The sequence below is a fragment of the Herpailurus yagouaroundi genome, unplaced genomic scaffold (assembly GCF_014898765.1).
Source record: "Herpailurus yagouaroundi ecotype Mexico unplaced genomic scaffold, PumYag 182, whole genome shotgun sequence".
NCBI classification, from domain to species: Eukaryota; Metazoa; Chordata; class Mammalia; order Carnivora; family Felidae; genus Herpailurus; species Herpailurus yagouaroundi.
Window position 1 is genome coordinate 8085367 of NW_024412413.1, and position 27346 is coordinate 8112712.

At 38.7% G+C, this 27346-nt stretch overlaps 2 protein-coding genes across 4 annotated transcripts in view; both read left to right on the forward strand.

Annotated features, from left to right (window-relative positions):
• Positions 1-15364, forward strand: part of ST13 (ST13 Hsp70 interacting protein) — a 32693-nt gene extending 17329 nt beyond the window's left edge. The window contains exons 6-12 of one of the 2 annotated variants that reach the window (XM_040490737.1): positions 2061-2145; positions 2501-2611; positions 6630-6732; positions 8352-8468; positions 9721-9769; positions 11950-12083; positions 13086-15364. In XM_040490737.1, coding sequence (XP_040346671.1) covers positions 2061-2145; positions 2501-2611; positions 6630-6732; positions 8352-8468; positions 9721-9769; positions 11950-12083; positions 13086-13214 — 728 coding nt within the window. In that variant the 3' untranslated portion in view covers positions 13215-15364. The remainder of the gene's footprint in view (positions 1-2060; positions 2146-2500; positions 2612-6629; positions 6733-8351; positions 8469-9720; positions 9770-11949; positions 12084-13085) is intronic. The other variant, XM_040490738.1, reaches the window with a different exon arrangement.
• Positions 15365-19209: 3845 nt separating this feature from the next.
• The window catches only part of SLC25A17 (solute carrier family 25 member 17), a 47965-nt gene continuing 39828 nt past the window's right edge, over positions 19210-27346 (forward strand). Inside the window, exon 1 of one of the 2 annotated variants that reach the window (XM_040490741.1) lies at positions 19210-19400. In XM_040490741.1, the coding sequence (XP_040346675.1) occupies positions 19347-19400 (54 nt within the window). In that variant the 5' untranslated portion in view covers positions 19210-19346. The remainder of the gene's footprint in view (positions 19401-27346) is intronic. The other variant, XM_040490740.1, reaches the window with a different exon arrangement.

Below are 27346 nucleotides of genomic sequence, written 5' to 3' on the forward strand. Positions count from 1 at the left end.
ACAGGTGAAGAACAAGTACAGAGGCTAACTGGGAGAGCATAACAGAAGGGCTTTGTAGCTGGAGCGAGGCGAGTGAAGGGGTAAGAATGGCAGATGGAGTTGAGGTCATAGAAGCACTTTGGAGTAGTGGGAGATGGGCGGTGGGAAGGTGGTGGGGAAGATAGATCACTAAACTTTGTAGGTTAGGCTAAGGACTCAACAATTTTATCCTTAAGGATGATTGGGAAGCTATTGAGGTGTTGTGGGTAGGGGTTTTTGTTTTTGAGTAGGAGAGCTTCATTGTGAGATGTATTTACTTTTGAAAAGGATTATTCTTGCTCTTTTTTGTAAATCAGGTTATAGGGGCAAATAAGGGTATGTTCATTGCAGAAGAAGAAGTCAAAATGTGTTGATGTGCCAGAAATCTAAGAAAATACCTGAGAGGGAAAATAGGGGGAGCGGGGAGAGCCAGAGGAGTTTGGAAGGCAGTGAGAAAGTTGCATAAGTGTTTATTCCTGTGTAGGAGAGAAACACAATCCTCTATGGGTGTGTTTCTAAAACGTCTTGGCAAGCCAGAGTTGTCCAATAGAGGAGTTAACAGTCTCACAATAATGGGCCAGTCTTGGTGTCCTTGCTGTTATTTAGTCATTAACATTAGCTGGGAGCAGCTTATGAAGTGTATCCTCGAGCACAGAAGATGGGGTTCTCTGGCTCCTCACAGCAGATACAAAGTGCATTGTCATGATACTACAGAGGGAATGCAAGAAACCAAGTCATATTTTATAATCCAAGTGGCTAATGATGATGGCTTGGATTAGGGCAAAGAGTCTCAGACTTTCTCTGTTCCTAGTGTCCTTACTGTCATGACTTGAACATACCTTTTAGGCCAAAAGAAATGGCTAAGAGTTCCATTTATAATGTAGTTAGGTCCAAATAATTTAATAAGTATCTGTGTCATAACAAGTTAGTGATTGGAAAATCGTATACACAAAGTGAAAAAATATATTTAATCTTATTCTTACGTAATACTTGTTTTCTAATAAGCGATGTATATATTTGGGCACTAAATAGCTTTTCGAATCTTGGATTCATATTGAACACTGCCACCCTCATTTCCCGTTCCACATCTGTTTTTCTACAGTTCTTACTTTTTTGTCATAGCAATCAGTAAAAACAGTTTTAGATTGGGGAGTTGAGAATGACTCCCAAGATTTGGGGCATGAGGTAGATGACGAATTAGCCAAACTATAGCCTCCTATTTTTATAAAAATGTAATGGAACAACATAACCACATGCATTTGTTTATGTGTTGTCTGCAACTACAACAGCAGAATTGAATAGTTGATGATTGCAAGAATAATTTTTATGTGGACCTTTCCAGAAAAGTTTGCTGACCTCTAAACTAGAGTGAATGAAAGAACCACATGTTTAGTTGATAATGTAAGGATGAGAAGTGGATTTTAGAGATGGGGTCAGAGTTAAGAGTTCAATTTTGAACTTGGTAGCTGTGAATTACTTATTAGACCTCCAAGCGTAATAATTTGTAATAGACATCTGCAGTAGTAACTAATGACATTCCACATTCTTCTGCATTGTTTAGGAGTTCTGTTAAAGTTCTTTCTTTACACATTTACTAGCTGGGTAAATGTATTTTCCAAAGTGAACTGTGACATTACCTTTAAAACTCTGTTTGTCTTCCCTCCCCATGTTTCCTATGCCCAAGAATTAAACTTTGTGCAAAGACTTATTCCAATTGTATAGTATGTTTTATTTGTTGAATGACTTCACTGAAGGCACTAATACACAAAGAAGCTAACTAACTATGTGAATAGGATACACAGTAAATGAATTTAAAATGTGAGTTATGGACTTTGCATGAGTTCTGGTTTTCTTGAATTTTTATATCATTCCTGTGAATTCAAATAGTATTTTTAATCAACCCTGTAAATTTAGTATGAGTACTTTTTTCTTTGTAAGTTTAATTTTATCCTTTTATTTTTTTTCTTTAAAAAAAACTCATGAGTCCTACTAAGAATGGGAGATATTTCTTATTCTTTATTTCTCAACCTGTTTTACTTTAGGTGAACTACAGAAAGCCATTGACTTGTTCACGGATGCCATCAAGCTGAATCCTCGCTTGGCCATTCTGTATGCCAAGAGAGCCAGGTGAGAGCTCTAAACAAAAAAAGCATCCCTTTCTGCTGTGAATAATTTCTGCTCATTGATTTCAATAGAATTGCTTCTGTGACTATCCCAAAGGTGTTATTGTTCGAAATGAATACTTTTTTTTAATGTTTGTTTCTTTTGAGAGAGCATGCCCATGCACAGGGGAGGGGCAGAGAAAGGGAGAGAGGAGAGAATCCAAAGCAGGCTCCACTCTCAGCACAGAGCCCAATGTGGGGCTTGATCTCACAACTGTGAGATCATGACTTGAACCGAAATCAAGAGTCAGACGCTCAACTGACTGAGCCAACCAGGCGCCCCAAAATAAATACTTTTTAATGTTACACTTCTTTTTTAGTGTCTTCATCAAATTACAGAAGCCAAATGCTGCCATCCGAGACTGTGACAGAGCTATTGAAATAAATCCTGATTCAGCTCAGCCTTACAAGTGGCGAGGGAAAGCACACCGGTAAATAATGGAATTTCATTATTTTCAGAACTTCTAACATTTTTTTTTTTAATTTTTTTTTTTTAACGTTTATTTATTTTTGAGATAGAGACAGAGCATGAACAGGGGAGGGGCAGACAGAGAGGGAGGACACAGAATCGGAAACAGGCTCCAGGCTCTGAGCCATCAGCCCAGAGCCCGACGTGGGGCTTGAACTCACGGACCGTGAGATTGTGACCTGAGCCGAAGTCGGTCGCTTAACCGACTGAGCCACCCAGGCGCCCCAGAACTTCTAAAATTTAAATCTGATGTTTTAATATGCCTTTAAAGCAAAACGAAGTTGCCCAAGGATTTAATTTCAAGATAATATGTGCTTGATAATAATTGAGGGACTATAAGGAACAAATAAAAATTCATTTTATTTCTTCAAAGAAAACCATTGTTTTACAGTTTTTGACTACATAGAGTCAAATTTAAGGTAAGGATCAAAATTATTCCTAAAAAAGAACATGGCCTTACAAATTTTCTTTTAATTCTGTAATCTAACGTTAAACAATATGTTGTAGAAGAAGGAATTGCTTAGCCTCAAACTACTTTAGTTACTTACAGGCCACTTGAAAATCAGAAAAAGGGGAAAATAAAGAAGTGAATTTATCCTAGCTTAGTCATCATTTCCTGGAAGCAAAACTTAATGTTATACAAGTGAGTATTTGTGGCTTGGGGATGAGATGTCCAATGACATTTACATCTTATGTGGATTAGAAGGGTGTTGTACTCCAAGTGTGGATGGGAATGAAAATGGATATGCATGGGACAACTGTATTAGGTACTCAAAAAAGCTCTGGTGATTATGAAGATGCACGTCAAAGATAAAGGTAAAAGATTAGAATTAGTGCTCTGGGAGTCAAAAAGTTCATGTATTGCTGTTGATCCTCTTGAGAGCCCAGTAATCTTTGAGCATTTCTTTGCTTTATGGTACAAGGTAGCATGGGCTCATCTCCTGTTTTGCTTGTCCTAGACTCAGAAGAAACCATTTCTCCAAGAAACTAGGGTTCATTTTTGTGAGGATAATGTTTACAGAAAGTAAAGTTTGGCCATTAGGTATGTTCATTGCTTCTGGGATAGCATTATTTCTGTCATTTCATTGAACAGAGTTAGAAAAACATTTTTTAAATAATGATTTTAAGGAAAAAAGTTATGAAACCTTGAGTTTATACTGATGTTTTCAATTAAAATTCAATATTAAATGTTTTCCCTTTTATTTTGCATTTTTAAAATTTATTTTTTAAATTTACATCCAAGTTAGCATATAGTGCAACAGTGATTTCAGGAGTAGATTCCTTAATGCCCCTTATGCATTTATCCCATCTCCCCTCCCACAACCCCTCCAGCAACCCTCTGTTTGTTCTCCATGTTTAAGAGTCTCTGATGTTTTGTCCCCCTCCCTGTTTTTATATTATATTTTTGCTTCCCTTCCCTTATGTTTATCTGTTTTCTATCTTAAAGTCCTCATATGAGTGAAGTCATATATTTGTCTTTCCCTGACTAATTTCACTTAGCATAATACCCTCCAGTTCCACCCACATTGTTGCAAATGGCAAGATTTCATTCTTTTTGATTGCCAAGTGATACTCCATTGTATATATGTATGTATGTGTGTATATGTATATATGTATGTGTGTGTGTGTATACACACACACAGACACACACACACCCCACATCTTTATCCATTCATCCATTGATGGACATTTGGGCTCTTTCCATACTTTGGCTATTGTTGATAGTGCTACTATAAACATTGGGTGCATGTGTCCCTTCGAAACAGCACACCTGTATCCCTTGGATAAATACCTAGTAGTGGAATTGCTGGGTCGTAGGGTAGTTGTATTTTTAACTTTTTGAGGAACCTCCATGCTGTTTTCCAGAGTGGCTGCACCAGTTTGCATTCCCACCAGCATTGCAAAAGAGATCCTCTTTCTCTACATGCTCGCCAACATCTGTTGTTGCCCGAGTTGTGAATGTTAGCCATTCTGACAGGTGTGAAGTAGTACCTCATTGTGGTTTTGATTTGTATTTCCCTGATGATGAGTGATGTGGAGCATTTTTTCATGTGCCGGTTGGCCATCTGGATGTCTTCTTTGGAGAAGTGTCTATTCATGTCTTTTGCCCATTTCTTCACTGGATTATTTGTTTTTTGGATGTTGAATTTGATAAGTTCTTTATAGATTTTGGATAACTAACCCTTTATCTGATATGTCATTTGCAAATATCTTCTCCCATTCCGTGATTTGCCTTTTAGTTTTGCTGATTGTGTCCTTTGCTGTGCAGAAGCTTTTTATTTTGATGAGGTCCCAATAGTTCATTTTTGCTTTTGTTTCCCTTGCCTCTGGAGACGTGTTGAGTAAGAAGTTGCTGCGGCCAAGATCAAAGAGGTTTTTGCCTGATTTCTCCTTGAGGATTTTGATGGCTTCCTGTCTTACATTGAGGTCTTTCATCCATTTTGAGTTTCTTTTTGTGGATGGTGTAAGAAAGTGGTCCAGGTTCATTCTTCTGCATGTCGCTGTCCAGTTTTCCCAGCACCACTTGCTGAAGAGACTGTCTTTATTCCATTGGATATTCTTTCCCGCTTTTTCAAAGATTAGTTGGCCATATGTTTGTGGGTCCATTTCTGGGTTCTGTATTCTGTTCCATTGATCTGAATGTCTGTTTTTGTACCATGCATTTTTGACACTATTCTCTTAGACTCAAAATCCTTATCTATAATGTGTTTACTTGTTATTCAATAACATACATAAAATTGTTTTTACAGTCCTACCTTAACAATAATATACTCCCTAAGCAAAGTTGAAAGTTTTTGTGTCTGTTGCAGTTTTTATCCTTAGAATATATCCCAGTTAAGATATACAGTCAAAAACCTGTTTTAAATTTTTTTTTAATGTTTATTTTTGAAAGAGTGTAAGTGGGGGTGGGGCAGAGAGAGAGGGAGACACAGAATCTGAAGCAAACTCCAGGCTCTGGGCTGTTGGCGCAGTCTGACTCGGGGCTTGAACTCATGACCTGAGTCGAAGTTGGATGCCCAACCAACTGAGCCACCCAGGTGCCCCTCAAAATACTGTTTTAAAAGTTATTTGACTTTCCTGTATGCCGTATGCTCTGTGTGATAAACAGCTGTGTTTTTTTTTTGTTTGTTTGTTTGTTTTTCTCTGTTTGTGGTCAGGTTTTGGGGTTACTTTATTTCTGCCTTTTCTGATTTATTTATTTATTTATTTATTAAAAAAATTTTTTTTTTCAACGTTTATTTATTTTTGGGACAGAGAGAGACAGAGCATGAACAGGGGAGGGGCAGAGAGAGGGAGACATAGAATCGGAAATAGGCTCCAGGCTCTGAGCCATCAGCCCAGAGCCTGACGCGGGGCTCGAACTTACGGACCGCGAGATCGTGACCTGGCTGAAGCCGGACGCTTAACCGACTGCGCCACCCAGGCGCCCCTGCCTTTTCTGATTTAATTTTCATCGTTCACATGTATAAAACCCTTCTGTGTTTAAAAAGTCAAAACTGAGTTAACAGGTATACCCAGAAAAGTCATTTCTGTTGTTACCCCTCTACTCCATTCTTACCTTCTCCCACAATCTTTTGTTTTTCCTGTCAATAAAATGTGTACACATGTATTGTTTCTCTTTTGCCTTTATAGCATACTAAATATACATTATGTTAATTCCATTTTTAAGGAGTTGAAATCAGAATTTGAAATTTGAAAATTGTAGCTCTACATAATTTGAAAAATTTTACGATATTTTGAATTAATTTTTTAAAGTTTAAAGTATTTTTTAGAAGAGCAACTTTATAGTTACCAAAGAGGAAATTAAACTTCCAAGTTTTTATAGAGTAGAACATAGTAATTGAATTGGTTTGTGAAAATTTATACTTCAGATATTTAATTTTAAATTTGTTCAGTAACTTTTTTTTTTTTTTTAACAAGGAAGAAAGACACCATGCCACATAAGTGGATATGTATAAAATGAATTTAATCTGTTTCAGACTTCTGGGCCATTGGGAAGAAGCAGCACATGATCTTGCCCTTGCTTGTAAACTGGATTATGATGAAGATGCTAGTGCAATGTTGAAAGAAGTTCAGCCAAGGGTATGTTAAAGTACAGAAAGGGAATGTCGTTAACTGTGATGCCCTGTGGCTCTAGTACTCAGCCCCTTGCAATAATTTACCTGTGGAACATACAAAGAAACAGACATTTGGATGTTTTCATCTGTTATCACTGACGTTTATGCTCACCTCTGGAAATGACATTAGGTTGTCATGCCTTTATTTCTCTTGCTGTATTAAAGCAAACTGTTACTTTGGTTTGCATGCCTGCAATAGGCTTTAACCAGAAAATTAGAAATGGGAAAGGGGGCATCAAGTTTATAGCAAGGAAAAAAATAGAAAACCTGTAAAATGTGACCCAAGGTTGTGTCTGGTCTTTTTATGTTGTAGGTATATGGAGCCCTGTATAAAGCTTGAGGGCCTTGTGGAAGTAGCAAGTTTCATCCTTTTAAAAATAATATTAAATCCAAAAACTAAAATGATTGTGTTTTAGTATATGTGCTGCCGAAGCGAGCACTAAAATCATTGTGTTTTAAAAACAATCGTTAAGATAATTCTTTTAAGGGGTGCCCAGGTGGCTCAGTGGGTTAAACATCAGACTTCAGCTCAGGTCATGGTATCATGGTTCGTGGGTTCGAGCCCTGCATCGGCCTCTGCTGTAAGCACAGAGCCTGCTTTTATTTTTTAATTTTTATTTATTTTTAATTTTTTTTGAGATACAATCTTAAGCAAGCTCCATGCTCAGCACGGAGCCTGACATGGGGCTTGATCCCATGACCCAGGGGATCATGAGCTGAGCCAAAATCAAGAATCCGATGCTCTACCTTCTGAGCCACCCAGGCACCCATAGAACATGAGATTCTTTAATTTTTTTTTTTTTTAATATTTATTTATTTTTGAGACAGAGTGCTAGCAGGGGAGGAACAGAGGGAGAGGGAGACACAGAATCTGAAGCAGGCTCCAGGCTCTGAGCTGTCAGCCCAATGCCCACCATGGGGCTCGAAATCAGGAACTATGAGATCATGACCTGAGCTGAAGTTGGATGCTTAACCACTTGCGCCATGTAGGCACCCCAAGATTCTTAAAAAATAATCATAAACGGAAGTAACAATTGAATATGACTTCAAATTTGTTTTCTGAGTAAATAATAGATTCCAAATATTTGGCCCAGGCTATGTGCTAGTGCCTGGTACGTATGTTTTTTCTTAATCTTTACAGCATTCTATAAGACTTAAGTATTTCTCTTCTCCTGCCCACCATCCCCTCAGTTTATGGATGCGAAAACTTAAGTATAGTTAGACTGTCGCAAATAACTGGTGTGTATATTCTCAGTCTCTACCTTGCCATGGCAGGCATCAGACAAGAATTGTGCAATTGGAAACCTAATTGTCATCCTTGAGTAGTTACTTGTTTGAAATTTATAACCTTTCTAACTTAGAATCTCATCCTCTTTCCTTTATTTCACAGTGGACTTGTTAAAGTCTGAGTATGTAAGGTATTTTCTTACAAGGTAAATCTGTCATTCAGAACTGTGTGTTGAATTTAACACCTCTCCACAAAGAAAAATGATTCTTTAACAAAACTGGTGGTTGGGTTGCACTTACTCAGCTCTTAAAGGAAACATTTTTCTGTGTGTGTGTGTGTGTGTGTTTTTTCCATAGGCCCAGAAAATTGCTGAACATCGGAGAAAGTATGAGCGAAAACGTGAAGAACGAGAGATCAAAGAAAGAATAGAAAGGGTTAAGAAGGCTCGGGAAGAACATGAGAGAGCCCAGAGGGTAAAGTTTCCGTAGCTAAACCATCAAAGGGAAATACAGTAGATTAGAGTTTTAGGATATCATTCTGATTCTTGGCTCTTAATGCTGGCTGCAGTTCTGTAGGCTGATACTACTTACAGAGAGTTTTCCTTCCTTCTTATCTAATTTGTAGGAATATCTTTTGTCCTTAAATTCTTAAGTGAGCTTACACATCCCCAGTTTATATTCATGTTGTGTCCTCCTAAAATTAGGGATTTTTTTTTTTTTTTTTTGGTCGGGTAATTAAAACTTGTTAGTATTATTTGATTTCTTGTGGATGCTTTCCCTGATTTGTTATTTTACGATTCCTCCTGTTCCAGTGTGGATTCATAGCTATTTAAAATAGACTATTTTTTATTTTTAGTTACAAAGTCATAAAACTTAGATAAAAGAAAAGTTACTCGTAATTCGTCCACAATATTCCTACTGTTCTTGTTTCTCTTAGTTTTTCGCATTTGGTGTTAGCATCTTCCATCTAGTTATTTCCAACAGTTGTGAATAAAAGGATGTAAAGCTATGTTATAATTATGTAACATGACATCCTAATTTTTCATCACTTAATATTAAATATTAATATTTAACAAAATTAATAAAGCTAATTTATAATTGAATTTAATAAAACAATTTAACACAATAATAAATGCTTTTAAAGCATCATGCTTAATTTTTAGGATTACGGTTTATAGTCGTCAAAAGTAATTTTTACAGTTCTACATCAAATTCTTGATGAGTTTATGATTGGTTATGAGGAAAATTTGTATTTTCTTTGTTGGAAATTGCAAAAACAAATCAGTAAAATTCTGGTAGTATTAAGTTATGTGGAGAGAGTATGGAAAAGACGAACCTGAGAAACAAAAGCCATTGGCAGTCTTCATCATTTAACCATGTGCTTTCATTTTAGAGTTTTAACGTTAAGAATTTACACTTTGCATAAGCATGGACAGACGTCAATCAGTACTGTATTGCTTTCCAGTTGTTAGGTGTTTTTTTTCCTACCCCAAGTAGAGGTAAAACACTAGACAGCTCTACTAAAAGTAATGCTTCTTACAACCTAGCTAGAAAATTTTGGAGAGGCAGATGGGGCGTGTCCTTTAGTCCAGTATTGCCATTTGAAACTTGTCATTCCTCTAACTAGCTGATTTTACAGTTTTTTGCATGGTTTTGCAGACTCGTAACCACTACCACCACCACCACCCCCCCAATTATATAATTTCTTTCTTTCTTTGTATTAAAGGAGGAAGAAGCCAGACGACAATCAGGAGCTCAGTATGGCTCTTTCCCAGGTATTTTTAAAGAAAATTTAAAACTATTAGTATTGTAAATAATCGGAAAATATTCTGAATTGGGGCTCAAATAGGTCTATTATATTTAGTACTATTAGTCCATGGAATACTGAAAAAAGTCTTTAGAATGTTAGCCTCTAGAAAGTTTCATTCTCATTTAAAAATGTTATATTAGTGGAAATAGTATTATATTAATTATTTTCCTCACACTTTGAGCAGTATATATATATATTTTAAGAGAGTACCCATGCACGCTCATGTGAGGAGAGGTGGGAACGGGAAAGAGAATTGTAAGCAGATTCCACACCCAGCACAGAGCCTGAGGTAAGGCTTGATCTCACAACTTGTGAGATCATGAGCTGAGCCCCGAAATTGAGAGTCAGACACTTAATTGAGCCACCCAGGCACCCACCCCAGAGCAGCTAACATTTATTGAGGTATGAACATTGTACTTTAAGAGATGGAGTAAGAGTTGATTATGATGTATTCTAAATATTTCTAAATTGTCACAATTGGATTTTATTCTGTTAAATGTTGATATTCATGAGATACTAGGTAAAAGCACTGTATGAAATTATTATTCATGAAAAATATTTTGAGTCGAGTGTAAAAATAATACAAGCTCTTTTTTGTAAATGTCAAATGATTAGAAATTACTACAGGGACAAACTCTTCAGTGATAGCAGAGGCCTAGCCTATATGATACAGGTAGAAGAACAGTTAAAAAGGCACTGCAGGAACAATTTTTGAATACTTCCTAAATGAGACAGTATGAAATTTAAAAACCAGGAAGAGATTTTTTTTTAAGTTTGTAATTCTAATGGGGAATCTGCTGCCTTCAGCTGTTTTAATAGTAACCAGCTTTCTCTGAAAGAAGGTTTACAGAGGCAGCTACACAACCCCTAATGGGTGTATGCCACTGGCTGCAACTTAAGTTCCATGGTCACAGGCTAGAAAAGATAGCCTTTATTCTGAAAGGTCATGTGCCAAGCAAGTAAAAAGAAAGAACATCTATTGGGGATGACTTTCTGTTTGAAGCAAAAGCAAGAAAATGCAGTTCATAGCTTATGTTCTGCTTAAAATGTCAATAATTTTATATCCAGTATCTTTGCTTTAGAGGAAAACCACTAGTGTAGATTAGTACTAGAGAAAATTTTTTTATTATGTGGATTTTATTGTCTAGATTTGACAGCAGGCCGGTTAACTCTTTTTGTGCTGGACCAGTTATTTTTTTTATGGATAGAAACTACTTTTTCAGTGAGTAGGGGCATCAAGAGAAGCTAGTAGTTTTTTTCCAGCTTCTTAGATTCTCTTACCTGTGATTATTAGCTACTTAATGGGAATGTTTTAAATTGTTGAGCCAGGAGGAAATGACTTCGTTCTTTGTGTTTTTTCTTTATGATGGCTTATGTGTAGTCACCCTTGATCTGTAAGATACATTAATGTAAAGTGTATTCCCTTATAGATGTCTATGTTGGTATAATTGTGATTTCATAATATTTCCAGTAGACATAAAAGGTGTATGTGGTGAACAACTGAGTAGAAGATAATTTGTGTTTATAATCTAAAAATATACTGGGAGATTGAAATCTTTTTGCTAGAGTATTGATTGTCCTCAGTGTAAAGAAGAAATACCAGGAGTGCTTGTTAAAAATGCAGATTTTCACTTTCACAGATTTTGATTGTATCTATGGTGGAGATAGAAATCCACAGCTTTTTAAAACAAGCATTTCATGTAGTTCTTGAAAGAATGCTCTACAGGAATACAGTTTAAACAGAAACAACTAAAGTCTTACAAATTAGAACTTGGAATTGAAACACATAGTATTAAAAAGAGAAAATAAGATGACTGAGATGACTTTATTTGTAATTCCAGGGACTATTAGGTTTCTCTTTTAGCTAAGATTAGTTTCTTTAACAGTTTTAATTACTAGGAAAAAATAAATGCAAAATGTAGTAAAGTTGATTTACAGCCTTATTTTTTAGGAGAAAATTTGAAGGTAAAATTCTCATTTGCATCCAGTTAGGATGTTAAGACTACTTTGTGGTTAGTAGCCCCCTTGTTCTTTTTGCATGCACTTGTGAGTGTGTGTGATTTTCATTGGAAGGAAATAGTGTGCTGTCACTACTTGAGAAAGAATATGGCTGGTGTCTTGCAGCTACTTCATTTATTCTTGCAGGTGGCTTTCCTGGGGGAATGCCTGGTAATTTTCCTGGAGGCATGCCTGGAATGGCAGGGGGAATGCCTGGAATGGCAGGAATGCCTGGGCTCAATGAAATTCTTAGTGACCCAGAGGTTCTCGCAGCCATGCAGGTAAGACTTGGAAGAACAAAGTTGGGCCTTGTATCCCTAAGGTATTTCTTTTATTCATTCTAAGTAGAGACAAAGGTTACTATGTTAGACATGTTTTACTTGTCAGAATTACCAAATAGCTCATTACACAGTTCTACTGTTCATTTTTTGTTTCAGAATGAGTAGCTTAAGTTACTAAAAATAATAGTTTGCAGTATAGTTTGTAATACGGTTCTATAATACTATTAGTCTGTAATAGTTTGATTATATCCAGATGTCTTTACTTATTTATGTATATTTCAAGTTTTTATTTAAATTCTAGTTAGTTAACATATAGTGTTATATGTAATACTGGTTTCATGAGTAGAATTTAGTAGTTCAGTTGTCCTTTTTTTAAAAAAAAAATTTTTTTTTAAATATTTATTTTTGAGACAGAGAAAGACAGCATGAACGAGGGGGTGGTCAGAGAGGGAGACACAGAATCCGAAGCAGGCTCCAGGCTCAGCTGTCAGCACAGAGCCCAACGTGGGGCTCAAACTCATGAACTGCAAGATCATGACCTGAGCAGAAATCGGACGCTTAACCAACTGAACCACCCAGGCACCCTTAGTTTATTTTGAGTGAGAGAGAGAGAGCGCGCGCACGAGCAGGAGAGGGACAGAAAGAGAGGGAGAGCACGCAGCTTGACATGGGGCTCGATCCCACAAACTGTGAGAATATGACATGAGCCAAGGTCAAGAATCAGATGCTTAACTGAACCACCCAATCATCCCTAATTTAGTCGTCCTTTTAATCAAAATTGTGTATGCTTTTTTTCATTATCTAAAGTGATATAATTGGTGTTTGACTTAAGTGCACATTAATAATATTTATACTTCGGGGACTTGTCCAAAATTCCATTTAACTTGTCTCTGACAAAATTGTCAAGTTTCAATAAAGAGATAAGATTCAGGATAATAAATGTTAAACCACAGAACTCTTTTAAACACTAAAAAAAACACATTACCTTTTTTTTTTTTTCAGGATCCAGAAGTTATGGTGGCCTTCCAGGATGTGGCCCAGAACCCAGCAAATATGTCAAAATATCAGAGTAACCCAAAGGTTATGAATCTCATCAGTAAATTGTCAGCCAAATTTGGAGGTCAAGCATAATGCCTTTCTGACAAATAAAGCCCTTGCTGAAGGAAAAGCAACTTCGATCACCTATTGGATGTCGCAATAATACAAACCAGTGTACCTCTGACCTTCTCATGGAGAAAGCTGGGGTGCTGTGAAGATAATCCCTACCCCTCTGCCCCACATACAACTGAGACATTTTTCAGTGGTTTGCCATTAGGGTTTTCATTCAGATGATGTTTTCCTACTAGGAATTACAAACTTTAAACACTTTTTAAACCTTAAAAATATTTAAAAACATATTAAAAGGGTGTGTTAATCCCTACATTTTTCTTTACTAATCATTTCAGTTTTTTTCCTTTGGATTAATTGGGCAAGGAAGATACTTCAGTATGGAAGATTTATTGCTCAGTTTGAAATAAAGGCTTATTAGCGAGAGGCAAATATAACATTTAAATAGATTAAGTTTGAGTTGGATATATGGTTACTGAGGGATTTTGACTTGTCTTTTTAAATGCTTTATTTTTTAAACATGATTTATTTCAATAAAACCATTGGGACCACCAGTATTGCAGTAGGACCTGGATAGGGGCCGGAAGTTCTTGGCAGGGCAGCAGCAACCTTTCTCCTTTAATACAGCATGCACAGTTGTGCAGATGCATTTAAATCTTACACTGTGGTGAAGGGATGATTTTTATAATGCTGCAGTAGAGTTGGATTACTTAGCTGTGTTCTTGTGTGATACAGGAAATAAATGTTTCGTATTATTTCCACACGGGAAATAAGGGAATACTTTTCTTTTTGTATTTCTGTGTTTAGAATGACCTTTCCTAGTCAGAAAATGGCCCATCTCATTGTGTGTTTTCTACTTGTTTTCGCCTCCCGTCCCCTTATTCTTTTTGGGCTAAAGATTGTCCTTTTTCACTGGCACCATCACTAATATCATTCACAGCATAATTGTGCAAGCATATGTAATGCTGGGTTTAATTTAATATGTAATACATATAATGATTATGGAAGGTAATATCCATAGCAGCTGTAGTTTCTTACTTGGCCAACAGATTTCATATTTAAGTGTTAGGTTTTCACTTCAGTGAAAGCTTGTATCAAAAGATGTTGGAAGGAGGGATTCCCTTTGTGTTCAGTTCTCTACTTAGAAAATACCTATTGCAATTGGAGTTTATCTTACATTATTCGTCTTCATATTTTGGAAAGCATGAGGTTTGACTTCATTGGTACACTACAGGGGAACTAAACTTTTTGGTCCAACGTGAATTATAAAATTGATGAGATCCATGGTTCTTCATTGTGGATTTGATGGTATTATTATGAGTCATTGTACTGCTATTCATCTCTTAAATAGTGCACCATATCCCCACCTCTCCTTTTTCTCCCTCCCTCTCTTCAAGGATAAAGAAATGATAGATTTTCTGCTGTACATTCAACTCTTACATTAATTAAGTCCAGGCACTGTACCAGGAATTGCTAGGTTTCTACCTATCTTTCAACTTAAAGTGGCTGGTGTTTAAAAACAGTTTCAAGGGATGAGACCCTCTGTACTTTGCTTATTTGAAGAATCCGTGGTAGGAGCCAGTAAAAAAATTTCATGGAATACATTTCTGAAATAGCACATTTCTGGAGTCATAAGTGAGTTGATTCAGGTTCTCATCCTTTGCTGTACACAAACAGATAGTATTGCATCTGTTATATAAGTGAGAAAAGGCTGTATGCTAACTGAGCATGCTTTTTAAACCCTTTAAAAATACTCAGCATATAAACTTGCGTTTGAGCTTGCCAGTGTTTTTTTGTTGTTGTTAATGTGTGTTCTCTCAAAATTTCTAATGTGTGCTGTGAATAACTCAAGAAGACCAGTTCCTTTTGGGTTCCTTGTTTGATTTACTTAATTATATATTACTTAAATACATTCTAACATTGCAAATAGTACCATAAATGGGTAAAAGTAAAATTGGTCTTCAGAAAAATGTGTCCTGTGCTTTTAAGTTCCACAAATACAAAGTACATTCATTTTCATAGAAACTCAGTATCATTTCTAAACCAGAAGTGTTTTTTTCTTGTGCTAACAATGCTATAAGAAGGAAAAGTAAAGTAGTGTTTTTTTCTGCTTAAAAATATATAGTTAATGGATTTCTAGCTACATTAAAAATAAACTATGGTTTCAAACTGGATATTGACCCCCCCACACTTTTTTCCCCCAGTACATGTTCTGTTTATTTTATGTCTTTAGCACTCACCTTAAGTTATTTGCTGGACACAGTAGGCTTTAGTTCATAAACTGCTGTTACAACGACTTCATAAGAAAAATTAGATGTTAAACAGAGCTTTACTTTTCTTTCAGGTAGCAGTCCAGAGGTAAGCTGTTCTGCCATACTCCAAAGGCAGCTTCTGAGTCCAAAAGTGTTTGTTCTGATGATCATCTTCTAGCCTGAGGAAACAGGAGAGGGCATTAGGGAAGCACATACTGAGATACTGAGACTGATCCACAGAATTAACATTTTAATGACTCCATTGATCTTTTTTTTTTTTTTTTTTTTTTTTGGTCTTGAGACCATATTTAGCTGCAAGGAAAGCTAGAAAGTAATAGTCCACTGCTTTGTGGTCATGTACCCAATAAAAAACGACAGAAGGAAAAGTTGTTACCTGGGGTAACGGCTAGCAGGCTGCCACCTTAGGATATGCTGGCCTAATTGGGATAAGGGAGAAACAACATTTTAGAGGTTTGCTAATACCTAACAAAGCATCCAAGTAAGTACTTATATCAGGTACACTCTGTGCCAGGTGCTCTGTAATCAGTTTGAAAGCATTGACCCCATTCTGGTAATGACCATAACGGTAAGTGCTCTTATTCCCATTTTATATAGATGAGGAACCTGAAGCACTTTAAGTTGCCCAAGCTGGAGCCCGTGAATGGCGTAGTTAAATGTCCGACTCTTGGTTTTGGCTCAGAGCATGATGTCAAGACTCAAGTTTCAGCCTTGTATCAGGCTCCACTCTGACGGTGCAGAGCCTGCTTGGGATTCTCCTCCCTCTCTCTGCCCCTCCCCTGCTCATTCTCTCTCTCTCTCTCTAAAAATAAACATTAAAAAAAATAAATTGCCTAAGTTAACACTCCTGCTGATTTGTGAAGCTGATACTCTCACTAGTCTTGTTCTTCAAAGGTCCTCCTCCTTCCCTTGCCCCCAAGGTCTTCCTCTTAAATTCTTTGCCCTGCTGCCCTCTGGCGAAGGTTGCTTCTTGCAGGATTGTTCATTACTTCAAAAAATTGGAAAGAAATTTGAGGAGGATTGGCTAAATAAGGAATATCGTACATCACTGGGTGTACTGATGTGCACACCCAACAGGTTTCTCCAGATAGTAAGGGATGTAGCATCGTGCTTGAAGGGCTTAGAACGCTTGTGACGCCCAAGAATGAGGACAAGAAAAAAAAGGTTTAAAAATTATGCAGTAATTTTAAAGTTTAGTATTTACAACCAATATAGCATACCTATTTGCATAGTTCAGGGAGGAAAATACCCTGAGATAAATAGGCAACAAATCCTAAAATAGCCATTAAGCTTTTGAAAGAGTAAACGTGAAATTGGTGAAGGTTTTAAGTCTCTTGGCAATTCAGTGACACCTTTTGTGTGTAGTGCTGGTGGAAGTGTAAATTCAAAATTTTCTATAAAGTTGTCTATAAGAATTTTGACATTCTCTTTAGGTGAAAGCAAGGAGGTAAATAGAACTAGACATGTATACGGTTCTGAAAAGCTAGTTATCTGGTATATAATTAAAATGGCTTTAAGTACTCCCCCAGATCACTAACATTGTCAGGTTGCAGTGTAACTAACTGGATCATAAATCTGCTGGTGTAGAAGCATGATACATGAAATTTCTGGATAGGTTCCTTTTACTCATTTTGTATTTGATGGCATGGGTGTAAAAACAGAATTTCTTGTATACTATTTGTATAGTGGGAGACTTGATAGTTCTGTAATTCAGGAAGCCCTCTTTAAGGAAAATACGTCATTATGAATACTAAATTAGGTGTAGAAGTGAATAGTTAGAAAAATTGCAAACCTCAAAAATCACAACTGCAGAGATTTAATATGTGGTATAACTATGCAATTACTACTTTTTTCTTTTTGGCTGTATACTCATGACAACGATTTTGTAGTGTTTTCAGTAGGATAGATAACGCTATCTTGATCAAAATATTTTTGAACGTTGGGGAATGCAAAAAAAATAGATTGATATGCTACCTTCTCTGGGTTGGTGCCCTACAAATGGGAGTTCTGATGAATTCTGTTGTGTTTACCAACATAAAGGAGAAGTATTCATAAAATGTTTGTGAATATGTATGCTACATGGTCTGGTATATTCTTGACCGAGAGCTTCCAATTTGGTAAGTCCGTGAAAACCGAGTCTTCTGCTTAAATTCTTCAGGGACCAGCCTATTCTCATTTGACCTTTGGACCTGTGCCTTTCTGTTGTCATATTAGGGAGTGGGGAGAGTGTTCCTAGAAGCCATTTCTACAACCAAATATCTAGCAGTAACTTAACCATACATACAGATATCACTGAATTCACCTGTGTCCCAAATTCACCTTTCACTTAGCTTGTGGTCACTAGCACCGTCCTAAATGAAGGGAAGATCGTAACCAGTACCGGTTAAAATATTTCACGCAAATTTTGTGAAAACATGACCAAAGAAACATTGTTCTTTGGGCCCTCTCCCAGGGAGTAAATACGATAACGCATAAAGCATGGAGCCTGGCATGTAGTAAACACTCAAGAATTATGGAGGCGCCTGGGTGGGAGTTCAGCTAAGGTCATGATCTCTTGTTTCCTGAGGAAGAGCCCTGCATAGGGTTCTGTGCTGACATCTCAGGGCCTGGAGCCTGTTTCAGATTCTGTGTCTCCCTCTCTCTGCCCCTACCCCACTCGTGCTCTTTCTCTCAAAAATAAGCATTAAAAAAATTCTCACAGTGGGTATTAGAAGGGTAAACTTGCTGGTACTGAAACTGACAAGAGACACATGGGAATGACATCCCAGTAGAGTTCAGTTGGAGTCCTGAGACATCGTGTCTCACAGTATGACCTACGTTAGAGATTGAAAGTGGCTTCTGTAGTTCTATGTAGTTTGGTTCTTCACTTGACAACATGTAGTTATTTCTTCAGTATTTTATGAAGTACGTCTACATAAATTAGCTTTTGTAATCCTTACTGCAGTGGAGTTGTATTAACTAATTCTGTCACTTAAAGGAGAAAACCAAAAGGGTGAAAATGACTTTACTAGTTGCTAACGAGTATGAGCCCACCTGCATCTAATCACTTTATCTCCAGCTCCGTTTTGTTTTCCCAACACCCCAGGGTTTTTCAGAGTACAGAACCTTGCCCAATCAGTATTTCCTTTTGGACAAAATGTGACTTTAAAAATACTGTCGATAGGGGCGCCTGGGTGGCGCAGTCGGTTAAGCGTCCGACTTCAGCCAGGTCACGATCTCGCGGTCCGTGAGTTCGAGCCCCGCATCAGGCTCTGGGCTGATGGCTCAGAGCCTGGAGCCTGTTTCCGATTCTGTGTCTCCCTCTCTCTCTGCTCCTCCCCCGTTCATGCTCTGTCTCTCTCTGTCCCAAAAATAAATAAACGTTGAAAAAAAAATTAAAAAAAAATACTGTCGATAGAAAATACGAGTTAACTCGCAGGTAAGCAGGAAGATTTGAGTCCCCATCTTGCCTGATTCCGGCCTGTCTTAACGGAGGGAAGGTGGCCATCTAGGCCTCCCTAAGTCCCCATGTTGAAGAACAGCCAGTCAGGTCCCGGGAACGTGTGGGCACTTCCATCAGACCCGGGGCGTGGCTACCAGCTTTCTGCCTGTCCTGCTGCTCCGCATGATTGGGCCAGCGCTTCTCTGCCCCGCCCATGCAGGCCCCGAGAGCCAATCAGAGCCAAGGGGCGTCCCCAGGCCTGCCTTTCCCCTCTTCCAGCCCAGTGGCTTCCGGCGGGGAGACAGCGTGCTCGCTAAGACCCGGAAGGGGTTGTTCCGGAGGAGGCGGGCCTGAGAAGGTGGAGCCTGTGGCGCTCACCTCCCGGTCTCCGGCGCTTCTTTCCTCTCTCGGCTAGCTGCGGCGCCTGAGGGAGAAGTGTTGCTAGGTCTGCGGGGAGCCGCAGCAATGGCCTCAGTGCTGTCCTACGAAAGCCTTGTCCACGCTGTGGCCGGAGCCGTGGTGAGGCGGGGTCTTCACGCCCGGGCCACTGCGGGGTGTGGGGCTTCTCTGGGGCCAGTCCCAGGATGTGGCTGGGGGATGGGGATGAGAGGGAGAGGGTGGGTTGATATCTGCAGGCGTGACTGTGGGACGGAGAGCAATGAGGCACAGGCGAGAAGATGCTGGAACAGTTTGGGGTGAGGGCCAGCACACCCTCCGCCCCTGGCTGCCGTTTTGGTCTCTTCGAAAATATCTGGGATATAGACAGCGATTGTCCCACATACCCACAGGGAGCTTGGAAGAAAATAACTGCTGTTTTCTTTGCCTTCTGAAGTTTAAAGGTCAACCATTTCCCTTAAAGGCCACCGCACACACATAAACTTTGTTTCCTTGGACTGGAGGAAAACGTAGGTGTGAAGCTCTGTTGCTTAATCACATGCTTACCTGTAGTCTGTTTTCACACCCTTGCGGCAGAGAAGTAGGATATCTTTGGCCAATATAGGCAGATGATACATTTTTTTTTTTAAATCAAGATTAGGGTTGCTGTCCAGGTGTGGTTTACTATGAGTATGTGCGTGGTTCTTGGGTTTTTGGATGTCTCAGTTCTATTTGACACCACTCCCTTTGCCTTGAAACATTCCACTCCTGGCTTGGGTAACTTACTCCGCGGGTTGTCCTCTTTTGCCTCTGGCTTCCCTTTCTCAGATCCTTTTCTTGCTATCAACATGCACCTTTAGCAGTTGGAATCACTGTGACTTCAGAGGAATATCAGCGTCCTCTCCTTTTAGCGTGCAAAACTTTGCTGAGAGCTCACTTTTCTGTGCACACTAATCAGGATTGAACCCCAACTCCATCATTCGTTAGATGGGTGACTTGTAAACTTCACTTTCCTAATCTCTAAAGTAAGGGTATCGATACCTACCTCACAGACTTTTTTTTTTTTTTTTTTTAATGTATTTACTTTTGAGAGAGAAAGAACACGAGCAGGGAAGGGCAGAGAGAGAGAGAGGGAGACATAGAATCCAGAGCAGGTCCAGGCTCTGAGCTGTCAGCACAGAGCCCAGTGTGGGGTTTGAAGTCCCCAACCGTAAGATCATGACCCAAACGGAAGTCAGATGCTCAACCGACTGAGCCATCCAGGCGCTCCAGACTTGTTTTTTTGAGTTAGTTGACACAATACTTCATGGAAGTGCCTGTTTCATTTAATTAAACCAGAAGAGCCTTTCAGCCAGTGCAAAGGTGCTGAAATGGAAGCTTGCTTGACATGCTCTAGGATGGTCAGGGAAGCCTTATGTGTCTGGGGTGGAGGGAACAAAGGGGCATAGGCTTCAGGGGACCAAATTGTGTGAGACTTTAACACCGACTGGGAAAGAGAACTAACTAGTTATTGGAGGCTTTGAGCACCCGGCAACTTGATGATTTACATTTTAAACATGATCACCCTGGGTACTCTGTTGAGAGTGGACTGTAAGGGAGTGAAGGTGGGACACAGGGAAATTGTCAGGGGCTGTGACATCGTTCCAGGCACGAGATGATGGTGGCTTGGACCAGGACAGCAGCCGTGGAGGTGGTTAGCAGGGATCATTCACCTGGAATATATTTATAAGATAGAGCCACCAGGGTTTGGTGGTGGATTGGATATCGGGTATAAGAGAATGAGGGTTGGTTGGCTCCCAAGAGCTTTTGGCTTGAGCAACTAGAAGCATTTACATTTCCTGAGATGTAATATAACTATAGTACCTCTATTACAACCTCTTCACTATAACTGAACAGTTTCTGGGAGAAAGATTGGTTTGGGACTTTGGATTCTGTTTGAAATGCATAAGAATCGTCATGAGACTAGATAAGTGCCAACTGAGAAAGTTGTGAGCATGCCAGCATTTAGAGATTGAGGAAGTAAGATAGCACCAGCAAAGGAGACTAAGGAAGGGCCTGTCGGGTAGGAGGAAAACTAAGAGAATGTGGTGTTCTGAAAGTCACATGGAGAAAGGGGTATAGATCAACTGGGTCAAATAAGATGAGGGGTAAGAATTAACCATTGGACTTATTAACTTGCTCATCAATATGATAAATCCAGTGGTTAATTGACAAGACACATTTTGGTAGATAGTGGAGTGAATAGTTGGAGAGCATCTAAGGGAAAATGGGAAGATGTGGAAGTTTTGTTTTCCTTTCTTTCTCTCAGTGAACGCCATTCATTCAGCACTTTCACTGAGTGCTTTCTATGTGTTATGTACTGTTCTAGGTGGTAGAAATATAGTGGAGAACAAAGTTTTTTTCTTCATGAAGATTGCATTCCAGTGGGGGAGTCAGACAATAATTGAGTCAACAAAATAAATAAAATAATTTGATAGTGTTAAGTGCTATAAAAGAAAATAAGGGTTGGCGAATTTTCTCTGTAAGAAGGCAGATGGTAAATATTTTAGATTTTGTGTACAGTCTCTGGTACAGTTACTCAACGCTGCCGTGATAGTGTGAAAGCAGCCATTGACAATAATAAGTAGATGAATGAGTGGCGCTGAGTTCCAGTAAAATTCTGTTTATAGAACAAAGCAGTGATTGGATTTGGCCAGAGAGCCATAGTTCTCTGAGCCTTACTATAGAGAGTGACTGTAGGTAGAGGTGATATATCTCCATATAACCTACAAAGACATTTCTGTTTTTTTGTCTCCTTGTTGCCTATTTTTCTCTTGTTACAGTTCTTTTTTTTAAAAATTTTTTAATGTTTTATTTATTTTTGAGACAGAGAGAGACAGAGCATGAACGGGGGAGGGTCAGAGAGAGAGGGAGACACAGAATCTGAAGCAGGCTCCAGGCTCTGAGCTGTCAGCACAGAGCCCGACACGGGGTTCGAACTCACAGACTGTGCGATCATGACCTGAGCTGAAGTTGGACGCTTAACCGACTGAGCCACCCAGACACCCCTCTCTTGTTACAGTTCTGCTTGAAATTATGCACCCTGAGTTTGCTAGGGTTTTTCTTTCTCCCATTAATGTAAGCTCCCATTAGATTATCTAATACTTTTTTTTTTAATTTTTTTTTCCAACGTTTTTATTTATTTATGGGACAGACAGAGACAGAGCATGAACGGGGGAGGGGCTGAAAGAGAGGGAGACACAGAATCGGAAACAGGCTCCAGGCTCCGAGCCATCAGCCCAGAGCCTGACGCGGGGCTCGAACCCATGGACCGCGAGATCGCGACCTGGCTGAAGTCAGACGCTTAACCGACTGCGCCACCCAGGCGCCCCTCTAATACTTTTTAAGAATAATTTTTTTCTCTTGTTTTCCCTCAGAGTAGTAATGTTCCTAGCACATATCTGGAAAGTTGGATTGTGTTTTGTTATTTTTTGAACTGTCATGCTTAAGGGTGTTCTCAAACTTTTGCTTTCTTTTTTTTTTTCAAATCCTTGTGTTAAGATTAAACATGTAATGCAAGTGCTAGTTTCTTCTGGTTGCTACTAAAGGGAAAAAAATGTCACCACAAAAATGTCGCTACAGTTGATAAAAAAAAAAAAATGGCATTGCGTTTAGTGCTATAGTACTATGGTGGCTTGTGTTTAATTAAATGTCCTGAGCATAGTGTTCAACCAAAGCTTTGAGATGACCAAGGAAAGTCCGCTTAGCATAATGGTAAGAACACTTAAGTGTTGATGTGCCTGACTTGAGCCAGGCCGCCTGGGTTGGAATCCTGGCTCTGCCTCTCATAGCTGTGTGACTTGCCTAAAACTCCAGGCAAGGCTGCCTACAGTAGTTGCTTCTTCTCCCCCAAAGGATTGTTGGACTGTTGCTTAAGATGTTGATTTACAACCTTTTTGAGTTGACATGTTTCATGTTTATTCACTTCCAAGTTCTACATTCTCTCATCAAGTATGACGTTCTGCATACACACACACACATTTTAAAAATTAAAATAAATTAATGATTTTGAGTGTTTTGTGGCACACTTTGGGGTAATTGCAGATAATCTCGAGTATTTGAGAATTAGAATTGTTGGGGCGCCTGGGTGGCTCAGTTGGTTGAGCATCCGACTCTTGATCTCAGGTCTTGATCTTAGGGTCGTGGGTTTGAGCCTCATACTGGGAGTGGAGCCTACTTTAAAAAAAAAAAAGACTTTTACTATTTCAGGAGGATGCTGTAGCTCTAATTGATGACTATTATATGATACAATTAGTGGCCTCATAAACATTTCTCAAAATAGTGAGTATAATTAGATTCATAATTTTATCTTTTTGCTTCTCATTAGATTAGTTTTGAAAAATAGATTTTATTTGTAGAAATGTGGATTTGTAATTAAGGGAAATTTTATTAACCTACTCTTCACCTACCAATTTGAAGAATGAAATTGGTTAGAATTGCCTAAATGAGGTTTAGACACTGAAACAGACTTTGTAATTGAAATGCTAGTAATTAATTAGGACACTTCTTTTTTCCCTGTAGTTAATTTTAATTTTATTTTTTAATTGCATAATTTATGTTAAAAAATTTTTTTTAACATTTATTCGTTTTTTTTGTTTTTTTGTTTTTTTGTTTTTTTGGGTTTTTTTTGAGAGATAGAGAGCAAACAGGGGAGGAGCAGGGAGAGACATACACACAGAATTTGAAGCAGGCTCCAGGCTCTGAGCCACCAGCATAGAGCCCGATGTGGGGCTCCAACTCACCAACTGTGATCATGACCTGAACCTTAAACTGATTGAGCCACCCAGGTGCCCTGTGTAATTTACATGTTAAAAGAATCACATTTCATTGAGTAAATGCTGACTATTAAAAAATTCAGATCATACAGAAATATAAAAGAGCCCTCCTCCTTTCTCCTTCCACTTTACCTTTTATTGCTTTGTAACTCAGAGCCCAGGCACACCTATCTTTAGAACTGTGTAAGAAAGCTTATTCCAAACATTTTTCTCCAGTTGGTATCAGAAGATAAAATTAGATCCAACTGCCCAACTCTGTGGCTCAACACTTAATATTATTACACTGGACGTTTTACCGTATAGACTCAATTCCTACCTTTTAGAAGTAGAAACCAAGTAGAGGAACTTTTTGGTTTGCTGTAAAAGACCTTCTAAATATAAAGGTCAGTGAAAGAGTCCCTGTCTTCAAGAAGCTCTTCTTTTTTTTTAATTTTTTTTTTTTAACATTTATTTATTTTTGAGACAGAGAGAGACAGAGCATGAATCGGGGAGGGGCAGAGAGAGAGGGAGACACAGAATCGGAAACAGGCTCCAGGCTCTGAGCCATCAGCCCAGAGCCCGACGCGGGGCTCGAACTCATGGACCGTGAGATCGTGACCTGAGCTGAAGTCGGAGGCTTAACCGACTGAGCCACCCAGGCGCCCCAAGAAGCTCTTCTGAAGTGTATAGTAGAGGTACTACACGGCCCCTGGTGGTAGTACTAGGGGAGAAGTGGTGGGCTGCATTTGTGAAGGTGACGGGAAGCCCCCAAACTTGATGTATTCAGGCCCAGTCTTGAAGGAAGAGTGGGAGTTTCCTAGGCAAAATGAAATAGGAGGGTGATAAGAGACTTTTAGAACAAAAAACGTGTTCAAAGGTCCTTGTGTAAATCAGCGTGCGGGGAATTTCGAGTTATGTTTCTTCAAGTTTTCCTCATTCTGTTTTCTCTGTGTTTATATACAAATAAGCATTTACAAATAGATTTTTTTGTTTGTTTATATAACTGGTATTACAGAGTTGCATATCCTGGGTTTTTTGGTATGTTTATTTCAGAATATAAAGCACATCCCCATATGTATGAAGGTTCTCTGGTTGCAAACTGGAGAAACAGACTTTGAGTATTTTAACAACAACAACAAAAAAAGTTTATTGGCAGGCTTTTAAGGAGCTCCCAGGATCAGTGGGCAGGCTGAAGACTTGAAGTAGGAGAGAACCATCATTTTCCGAAAAGATTTCTGAAGCAATCCCTGGAGAGTGTTGGGCGCTACCACTGGAATCAGTAGATTTTGTCCCTCTACAGCATTCTCAAGATTTAAAGTCATGGGAGAACCCCAGTTAGTTGTGCTCAAGATCATGTGCCGAGTCCTTGACTGTAACAGGTGGGGAAAGGAAGGGTCCGGCAAAAGGAACCTTCAGGGGCTCTTCAGCAGGTGTAGTGGAGGGTGGGCATCTAGATTTACCATCCTACCAAGATTGTACACGGTGGGAAGAGGTGAAGAAAATCAGGCTGCCCTTAGAAAAAGGAAGTGATGCTGTGTGGCCCAAAACATCAGATATCCACTATATCATGTCATTAAAAGAGACTTCAAACAGCATTTTTTTTTAATATAAAATATTTTATCATGTAAGTGTTCCATAATTTATTTATGGTCATTTACATCATGTCTAACTTTAACTGTAGTAAACATTTGTACAATGTAAATGGTTTTTGGTTTTTTTGTTTTTGTTTTTATTGTTAAACTTACATCCAAGTTACTTAGCATATAGTGCAACAATGATTTCAGGAGTAGATTCCTTAATGCCCCTTACACATTTAGTCCATCCCCCCTCCCACAGTCCCTCCAGCAGCCCTTTGTCTGTTCTCTATATTTAAGTCTCTTATGTTTTGTCCCCTTCCCTGTTTTTATATTATTTTTGCTTCCCTTCCCTTATGTTCATCTGTTTTGTATTTTAAATTCCTCATATGGGTGAAGTCACATACTTGTCTCTCCCTGACTAATTTCGCTTAGCATAATACCCTCTAGTTCTATCCACATAGTTGCAAATGGCAAGATTTCATTCATTTTGATTGCTGAGTAATACTCCATTGTATATACCACATCTTCTTATCCATTCATCTGTCAATGGACATTTGGGCTCTTTCCATACTTTGGCTATGTACAGTGTAAATGTTAATGTGACCTCCCACAACCCTGTTATGAAGAATCTGTAGGATCGCTTAGTTAAGCAACTTCCCTGATGTCACTCATTAATTTATAGATGAGAAACAAAACGCTGTGTTCTGGATTCAGTTTGTTTTACTCATATTCTAACTTGTAAAATGTTAGTAGCCTCACAGGGTTTTGTGAACATTAATAAAATAAGTAAGATAGCTTTTATACTATCTGATACATAATAGGGGCCCAATAAATGGAAACTATTAATAATTTTGTGCACAACTCTGTCTTTTAAATTTATTTATTTTGAGAGAGAGTGCATGCATACGCTCACACAAGTGGGTGAGGGGCAGAGAGAATCCCAAGCAGGCTCCACACTGTCAGCACAGAGCCTGATGCAGGGCTTCATCCCACGAGCCATGAGATCATGACATGAGCTGAAATCCAGAGTCAGACACTTAACTGACTGAGCCACCCAGGCTCCCCCACAACTATGTTTTCTAATTTTCTGTGCATCCTAACTTGTTTGAGTTAGTTAATTTCAGGTTATATTTAATAATAATATTTAGTATTTAGAATTCCCTGACTTTTTTTTTTAAGATTTTTTTTTTTAAGAAATCTCTACACCCAACGTGGGACTTGAACTTGCACCTCTAAGATCAAGAGTCACATGCTCCACCAACGGAGCCAGCCAGGTGCCCCTAGAATTCCCTGACTTCTTAAACCCCTCTCACATCTATTAACAACCCCTAGATAGGCATTGTAACAAGTGGTTAAAAGTGTGGACTCTGAAACCAGACTGCCTGAGTTCAGACTCCAACTCTGTCACTTACCATCTGTGTGACTTTGGGCATGTCTCTCAATCTCTGCCTCAATTTCTCATCTATAGGAAGGGGAAAATAATAATAATACCCACCTAGTAGGGTTGTTTCCGAGGCTTGTGGACAAGTATCTTTATTCTCATACAGAGGCAGGAAAATGGAAACAGGGATGTTAAATGATTTGGCCAGGGTTACCAATGAATTGGTCATAGGCAGAAGGCCAGAATCCAGGCCTTTTCTCTCTGCTATGCCTAGCTGCCTTCTCTTCTTGTCTCATTCCTTTGTGTATTTCAAAACCAGGTTAGATTATCAGAAAACAA